Source organism: Vigna umbellata, chromosome 1 (genome assembly GCF_029865625.1).
Source record: "Vigna umbellata cultivar VRB3 chromosome 1, Vumbellata_1.0, whole genome shotgun sequence".
Classification (NCBI taxonomy): Eukaryota; Viridiplantae; Streptophyta; class Magnoliopsida; order Fabales; family Fabaceae; genus Vigna; species Vigna umbellata.
The window spans coordinates 21,603,940-21,613,095 of record NC_142165.1 but is presented as its reverse complement, the minus strand read 5'-3'; the positions used below and the strand labels follow the sequence as shown (position 1 = coordinate 21,613,095).

The following is a 9,156-nucleotide window of genomic DNA, read 5'->3' as shown; positions in this document are numbered from 1 at the left end:
CATGATAACAAAAAGTAAATAACTAGAAATAGATAGGCAAAAATAATTTACTAACAATTAAATAATCACTAATCCCAAAATCTATATCGTAAGTTCGAAAGAGTAGAAAATGTCAACAAAAAAATTAAAAATAAAACGTCAACAAAATAATTTAAAATATCAAAATGAATTTTCACTTGTGAGTCAAGATTTTGAATTAACTTTTAACTCAATTAACCTATAAATTAAATTAACTTATTTTTAACTCAATTTATAATAAGCTAATAAGTAGTAGAGTTAGCTCATTTTAAAATTCCTAAAAATAATTATCTGTATGGATGCAATAAAAGTGGTAGAACCAAAGGATTGAGAATCCTAAACATTCGAATTAAATTGATGATATTACAGAGGAAAATGAATAAAAATATATTTCATTAAACTAATCATTTTAGTGGTTGACCATATAATCAGAATAATGATTAATGGTGCGAACAGTTTTTTTAAGCAATAATCACACTTGAATAATCACCTACAATCATCACTACTTTAGCAAGTGTGACAACGATCATCTACTTGTAAATTTTACAAGATTGACGAATCAATCACAACACATCATATAATACTCATTATTGCAAAAGATAAGAATTTTTGGATACTACAAAAATTACAAAAACACACAAAAGACTATATTTTTTACGGTTATGTTCTTAATATGAAATGTTTACTAATTTACTTAACAATTAATTTTTTAACAATACAATTAATATTTTTACTAAATTCTTTATTTTTTAATTATATTCTGCCATCCAGATATAAAGCTTTTTCTATAAAATTTTAACATAAAAATAATTTTTCGAAAATTTAACAAGAAAAGTCTTCACGTAAAAGCCCATCCACACAATTCTACATGGCCATGGACCTCAAGGGTGGTAGGACCACGTCCATGCCTCTTTTTCTTTTTCGACTTCATTGATAGTTATTCTTAACCATATTAATAATAATACTAATATATTATTATTATTATTATTATTATATCCACACACATAATGAAGCCGAAATAGTTGCGAAATTTAATGAAATGGTAGAAACATGTCCACTTGTTACACTCACAACTTCATCCAATTTTCAATATCCAAACGAAGTCTTTCAATTTGTTCTCATCTATCTCTCTCGCATCCCTTTTTCTAGAGAAAGCATTACACCCACACTTTTAACATATTATTAGTATTTATCCTTTTAGATTGGTTTTCTGATTTTACATGTCAGCAAAAAATAAACTCAAAAAATAAAATACAACGAAGTGTTGTTACATAGAAAGAATTATATATATTTGTAGTTTTTAAATTTGGACATAAAATTAAAATTTATTATTATTTTAAATTTGATACAGGTTTCTAATTTTTAAAAATAAATAAATACAAGAACAGTAAAATTTAACATCTAACTTTTTCTCCTATAAACGATGAATTACTTAAATAATTGTTATCTAATCCAAGGTAAGATTTAGGACAGCGTGTATTATAATATTATTTATTTTTGTTTTCATGGTTTAGAAGGTAGTTTATTAGTGGTTCAAATAAAAGGCTGAGAGGAATCCTTTTCCTTGTCCGCTAGGGACACGTGAAGCATCTCGTTTCTCTCTTTAGTGTGCGCAAAACGCTGTGCCTGCAGCTGCTCCTGTTCCTGCTCTGCTTAACTTTGGCACTTACCATCTCAACAAACATTTCTTCTCTCTTCTTCTATTTGCTCCTCACATTAATGCTTTTGCATTCCAACCAATCATTTTCCTCTGTACATATATAACCCATCGCTTTCTCTCTCAGTTCATTCATTGCTGTAAAACTGCGAGGTCATGCTAGTCCCCGCAACTTCTACCAGCGGTTCCGCGCGATTCTTGATCGCCAAACCTTCTTCCATCGGCGACTAACTGCAATGCGCCGCTCATCGCTTCGTCCATGGCTTTCTCCGTTTCACTTCGCCCTACCACTTCTCCATCTCACTCACAGGTTCTTCTCCTCAATTAGCTTCCTTCTTTTTGTCGATTCTTTTGATTTCACCTAAATAAAGTGTTTCAGAATCAGAATTTTTTGGTTTCTTCTAATTAACGGTTTTAGTAATTTCGTTGTGGTTCGATTTATTGAGATCTGTTAAACGAGTTTGTTTTGGAAAATCGGACTTGAATGTGACGTTGAACGGTTTTGTTGTGTAGCTGTTTTGCTCTGTTAGGTTCAATAGTAGGCGTCGTGGTAATCGATTAGGTTTCGAGTCGGACGGCGGGAGAAGATGTCGTCGTTTACGGAACAGTGTTGGTGTTCGCGTTAGGTCGGTGTTGAACGATAATAGGCCTAGCGTGAACGATTATGGAGCGGCGGAGTCTGCTAGGGTTTTGTTCGAGAGGTTGTTCGACCCGACGCAGAGCCGGTTTAGCGGAGAGGAGCCGGATCTTCGGATTCTGGAGTCGGATCTCGAGGCGGCGCTGGCGGCGCTGAAGAAGAAGGAGGATCACTTGATGGAAGCGGAGCGGACGGTGTTGTTGGAGAATAGTAAGTTGAAGCACACGAAGGAGGAGTTGGAGCGGCAAGAGAGTGAGATTGAGGCTGCTAAGGTTAGGTATGAGAAGCTCCTGGAGGAGATGAAAGACACTACTGATAAATTGGTTGCTCAGGCGAGCCAGGTTGAGGAGCTGAAGCTTAAGGTTAGAGATCGGGATCACGAGATTGACGCGGTTCAGTATAGTTTGAGGTTGAAAGAGGAGGAAGTGGAGAAAATGAGGGTTGAACTGGAGGTGAAGAGTCAGGAGGCAGCAGTTCTTGGCTCTGAGCTTAGAGAGAAAGGGAAGCTTTTGGATGAAGCTAATGAAATTATGAATAAACAGAGGGCTGAGCTTGAGGAGTTGAAGAAAGGGGTTGGAGAGAAGGAGGAGGAGATTGAGGTCATTCTGGAGCAGAGGGAGGTTGAGAGGGAGAAACTGAAGGTTGCTGAGGCCAATTTAGAGAAGCAGGCAATGGATTGGTTGTTGGCGCAGGAGGAGCTTAAGAGGCTGGGAGAGGATGCTGCCAGGCACGCTGAGGAGAGTAATCAAACTTTGGATGATTTCAGAAGGGTGAAGAAGCTTCTGAATGATGTGAGGTCTGAATTGGTTTCTTCTCAGCAAGCGTTGGCATCTTCTAGAAGCAAAATGGAAGAGCAAGAGCGGTTGTTGGAACAGCAGCTGTTTGAGCTTTCCGAGCAGAGGGCAAGTGTTATGTCATACATGGAAAATCTAAAGAATGCACAGACAGAAGTGGAGAGTGAAAGAACAAAACTCAGGGTTGCTGAGGCTAGGAACAAAGAGCTTGAACGAGATCTGAAGATGGAAAAGGAGCTTATTAATGGGTTAGAGGAGGAGTTGAAGAAAGAGAGAACTTCTTTAGCACAGGCAGTCACGGAAATGGATTTGCTCCAACAGGAACTGGGGAAAAAAAGTGCTGAATTTAGAGAAACAAGTGCCGTTCTTCAGGTCAAAGAATCAGAGCTCGTTGATGCTAAACTAGAAATCCAGCGTTTGAAATCTGAGAAAGCTTCCCTTCAGGGTATTTTGGAGGAGAAAGACGTGGAGCTTTCCAATGCTAGAAACATGATGGTGGAAGCTAACCAGGAAATATCTGATCTTAAGATGCTTATGAACAACAAAGAAACCCAGCTTATTGAAGCAACCAATATGCTAAGGGAGAAAGATGAGCATGTGAAGAAAATCCAGAGCGAGTTGAATGATACAAATCAGAAGGCTTTCGAAGCTGAAACAGTGGTTGAAAGAATTTTAGATCTTACAAACAAACTGGTTACTTCGATTAAGGATGAAGACACGAACTCATCGAGCCCACTGCTAGATGGAATGGGTAATCAACTACTTGAGGGACTATCGGAGGAACCTGCTATTGAAATGAGATGGCAACAAAAAAGACTTGAGAAAGAGCTTGAGTTGGCCAAGGAAAACTTAAAAAAAAAGGAGATGGAGGTTCTTGCTGCACAGAGAGCTCTAACAATAAAAGATGGGGAGCTGAAAATGACTCTTTCAAGATTGGATGCAAAAGAGGAAGAGTTGAAAAAAGTAAGGGAAGAGGTGACAGAAGATTCCAATGATCTGAAAAGGCTGTATGCTTTGGCACAGGAGAAAATTGGTGAGGTAAGCTTAGGAGATTTGGCAATTGAGAAACTTCAGCTTGAGGCAGCTCAGCTTGAAGTTGAAGCTGCCACCAATGCACTGGAAAAGCTTGCCGAAATGAGTAGTGAACTTGTGAATAAGGCAATCCTGAGTGTTGAAGCTGATAACTGTATCAGTCTTGTGCCAATTGATGACAAAGCCTCCAATTCGATCCCAGATACCAGTAAATCTGACTGTTTCTCTGAGGTGAAAGCAGGAGTGGCTCGACTCTCAGCTTTGTCTGAGCAGCTTGTGATGGAGGCAGGTATTGCTCCTGCAAACTAAGGAAATGAAGAAGGTTCTGAAGATGTCTTATTTAGATATCGGTGACCAAAGCCAAAGTTAACTTGTCTTTCGGGGTGTGATAAAAAATATTCCCTTAGTTTGCAACTTATGTACTATGTACAGATAGCGACCACGTCTGTTTTTGGTACTTCAATCTTCAATGATTTTGTTTTTGTACAAGCCACATTCAGATTGTATTTGTTTTATAGACAAGATAAATACAATGGAAAGATTTTGTATTGCCGCTTTTCCCTAATCCTTTCTTATATTAAATTAAATCAAATTTCTACGATGAAATCCAAGCCCCTCTCCTTTAACCTTCAAGATTGAGTGAAAGAGTGGAATAACTTTCCATGTGCCGTCGTAAGTAATTTTTTTTTTCCTTATGACAGTTTGAGTTTGAATGATTAATAGACAAAAAAAACTGTATGTTGCATTCATTTATACACTTAAGCGATTTACATGGATGACAAGCATTGTAAAACAAGCAAGAGTTATTATCAGACTGCAAAAGTAGATTGAAGCATGTATTTCAGAGAACAATTCAATATTTATGATCTCTGAACTGCCTACTTTCTCTAACGCCGCTCTAGAATACACACGTTATAAGATGGACGCATACAAACCATTGTATTACTACGCCCAATCACTTCCGGGCAAGACGTAAATTTATTCTTATTTTATTTTTAATTATGAAAAATGCTGACTTATTTTATTCATCATTTTCTTTTACACTTATTACGAGTTTTAAACGTTGAAAAGAAAAGAAAAATAGACGAATATTTTATATTATAGAAGTGAAGCAAAAATTTAAGAACAGAAAACTTAATTACTCATTTATGTTTTGTTTCAGTGAGAATTTGAAAATTGCAACTATTGTTACGCAACTCTTGTTTTTGAACCCTTTTTTTCGTACATATCAATTTTTTAATATTTAAGATTACGTATGCTTTTGTTTTTAAACTATAAGGTGGATTTGGTTTTTATTCTTGTTTTAATATTTGATCTTGTTAGCTCCTCACACTTTAAATATATTTATATTTAAAAAATATATGAATATAATCATTCTTGTTATCTATTTTTTTCAAGACAAATGACTAACGGAATCATTTAACTTTTTAAGATGTTGACAGAAAAAAACTTATAAACTATATCTAAAGTGATTTTTTTTTTATCATTTAAAAAAGTGTTAAAGTTATGAGTATTCCTAGTTGGATCTTTTTTAATAAAAAATGTTATATGAATCAAACATAAATTCAAATATATTTCAATTTACATAATTTTTAACTTAATATAAAACCTGAATAAAATAAACTTATTTTAGATCAATTTTTACAATTTTTGTTATTATATAGGTTAAACGTTTTATAAGAAACTTGTTATCATATTTATATTTTTAACTTTTTTTAATTTATAAATAAATTACAAAAATTAAATAATTAAAAATTAAAATATATTTTTTAATTTTATTAAATAAATATACTATATTATGTTATAACTATGCAGTAAAACAATTTTTAAGATTGATATCTGTGTATGCATATCAAGATGGAATGTACATCGTGTTTTGAATTAGACATTCCACTATTAATTTTTTTTTCAAATATTCAAATTTTATTATTAAAATTTTAATTTCATGAATTTTGCCACTAAATTTTTAATTTCACATATATTATTACTAAACATTTAACTCCATAAATTTAACTATCATGCTTTCAATTACTTTAGTTTTATCTATACATTTTATCTTTTTATCTATAAATTTAAAGTGGATTTGAAGTGAAATAATAATAATATTTCATTTAGTAGGATCCAGGAAAAAGAAGTAAATATGTTCAGTAGTTTTAGACCAAACTAGTATTACTAAAAAGTATATATACTTTTACAAATATTTTCATAATTTTTACTTTTATAAATTATTTTAAAAATCATTTTTTAAAATTGCTAGTTAACCAACTATTAAGTCCAATTATAATAAAAACAAATATTATTTTTTATTTTCTTTTACATAATATTTAAACTAACTTTTATTAGATTCAAGTTGTAACACCCTTAATAAAAACAAAATATATAACACTAGGTTTTGCAAAGTTCAAACATTCTTCTTCTTTTAACTCTATTAATATCATCACATCAAGTAAATATAAGTAAAAGAACGATTTCGTCTCTAACTTCTATATAATAAGAACCTCAAGGAGACTTTCGTCTCTAACTCCTATATAATATACGGTTGACACGTGTCCTCCAAATCTTCGAAAAGTTATTGGCACATGTCATGCATACATGTTTTTGAATTTCGTATACATATATAATTAATGAGTTGCACAACAATTTTATATTTTGTGTGTAATATTCAGTTTATACTTCTTATGTTAAATAATTTACTCAAACTTCTTTATAACTTTGTACGGTACAGTCGTGATACTTTTTAGGAATTAACACGTAATAATATATCTTTTTTAATTAAATTATGCAAATTAATTATTTGGGATAATAAAATTTGTTTCGGACAAAATACATTTTTACACTTTATTATCGATTGGGAATGTTGTCAAAGTTATTTCAATGCTTAAATCAATAATTAATCCAAACAAGATCAGAACAAAATCTTAAATTCACAATAAATACGATCACCTACCTCTTACTTTGTTTTACTTCTATTTATAATTTTTGAGATGAGCATAAAATTAATAGAATCTTAATCATGTCCAATCTCAGTCCATTATACTAATTAGTGTTTATCCTTAATCTTAATTCTTAGTGTCTCTTAAGAAGTACTTTACTCTTTAGACTGCATGTTCACCCTCTACTCATATCTAACCGGATGACCTTCATTTTTGTCTTGTCTGAATTTTGGAGTTTAAGCATACGATGTCAATCACTCATCTTTTGTAATATGATCGTATAATACAAAAATAAAAAAGAATATAACTTAATTAATTTTAATTATATTAAATTAAGACATTCTTATTATTACATGCATCACACAAAATACATAGAGATCTATGTCACCGACACAAACTTTTCCATACAATAAGAGAAAACTTGATCTCAAACTTTTTGTGTTTTAACCAATGCGTCTCTTTATAATTAGCATTTTTTTTTTATAATATGATATTCAAGGTTTGAATATATAAATTAATCGAAGCGTTAACTTTTATCATTGTTAATAAATCTGTTAATAATATCTTTATTATTTTAACATTTTTATCTCTAATAATTGATGATAATGTATAAAGTGTCATTATTTTTCTCTTTATAAAATAATTTATATTTCCATTTGTAATTGAGTATTGTATTAATATAATTAGGTGTACACTCTTATTTGGTTAGAGCCTTTTAGGAAAGGTATGTTAATTTTGTTTACTTTTTAAAACTAAAGATATAATAAGAAAAACAATAATTAATATAATCTTAAACTTTACAAACTATAGTTAAATAGAAACAAGATTTGAACAATAGTCGGACAATTAAAAAGGAAATTAATATTAGCTGTTAATTATTAGTTCAGTTCCATAAAAGTAATAATTATTAGTATATATATGTGTGTGAAAAATATACTAATGGAACCATTTAAAAGTCACCAATGGTAGAAGATATATCTATGCATATTTCAAGCACAAGAAATTTCCACCCTTGAGTTTGGAGATTAAGAAAATGGTTTATACATTTGGATAAATAGATTATGGATAATGGGTTAATGAAAATTTTGTATCAATGCTTCTTACTTTCCCACTTCCTATATATTCAAATATATTAAAAGACATTGTTTTGGTTTATTTCAGTGGTATTTCTCAATTACTAATTGGGTGATATGTATAATTAGTCTCTTTAGGAAGAAGTTCATCCATTATTTTAATAATTCAAGAAACTATAAATGATCTTTTTATAACTTTTGTAGTTCCTATAAGTATTTTAATTACCAATTAATGAAATACAAATAATTTCAATGGGAGAGAGAAAAATTTAATATATATTATTAAATCATCATTTATCAGCATTTAGTGTTTAAGAATATTTAATATCATATCAACTCTCCTACCTTTCTGATCTCTCTTTTGTTAAAGATGACACGGTTAAGTATTATGTTAATTTGAGAAGGATCATTTGTATTATGTTATTACGATTCATGTGTTATCCCATTTCAATAAAAAAAAATAAAAAAAAATCTATTACTTTCAGTAAAATCACTATCAAATTTTCCAAGTTAATCAATAATTTACTACATTAAATTTTATTTAAGATTTGATTTGTGATTTTTTGTTTTTATCCCTATAATTTCTCTCTCTTGTCTCCCCCATAAGATCACTCATGTCTATATGCCCTTTTTTTTTTCATAAACCTAAAAAAGTCTTATACAAAGAATAATAATTTCAAATTCCCTAATAACATCCTTTATACAAATATTTCTACCATATGTTCTTACAAATTTTCTAAGTTAGTATACTTTGAATGATAAGTATTAAATGTTTTTTATGGTTTCAAGATATAAACTGTATTTATCTTCTATTCAATACTTTCTATATAGTGGTAAAAATTTAATACTTTCTATATACACTGATAAAAATATTTAATACTTTTAATATAAAACATTAAAAAAATTGTTACAAAATTAAAAGTATTGCATTTATTAAATTATAAATACCTTATGACACATTACATGAAACACAGTTTGATATTGGAAAAGAAACGTAGGTAGCTATAGCAAC

At 30.7% G+C, this 9,156-nt stretch overlaps 1 protein-coding gene across 1 annotated transcript; it reads left to right on the top strand.

Annotated features, from left to right (window-relative positions):
- The first annotated feature begins 1,582 nt into the window (after positions 1–1,582).
- LOC124848959 (uncharacterized) lies at positions 1,583–4,688 on the top strand. The gene is made up of 2 exons (XM_047326785.2): positions 1,583–1,985; positions 2,189–4,688. The coding sequence occupies exons 1-2, from the start codon at positions 1,935–1,937 to the stop codon at positions 4,445–4,447; spliced, it is 2,310 nt and encodes a 769-aa protein (XP_047182741.2). The 5' UTR covers positions 1,583–1,934; the 3' UTR covers positions 4,448–4,688.
- The last annotated feature ends 4,468 nt before the right edge of the window (positions 4,689–9,156 follow it).

Coding starts and splice junctions, on each gene's coding strand:
- LOC124848959 (XM_047326785.2), top strand. CDS start 1,935: ATGGCTTTCTCCGTTTCACTTCGCCCTACCACTTCTCCATCTCACTCA. Junction 1,986..2,188: donor CTTCTCCATCTCACTCACAG/GTTCTTCTCCTC, acceptor TTTGTTGTGTAG/CTGTTTTGCTCTGTTAGGTT.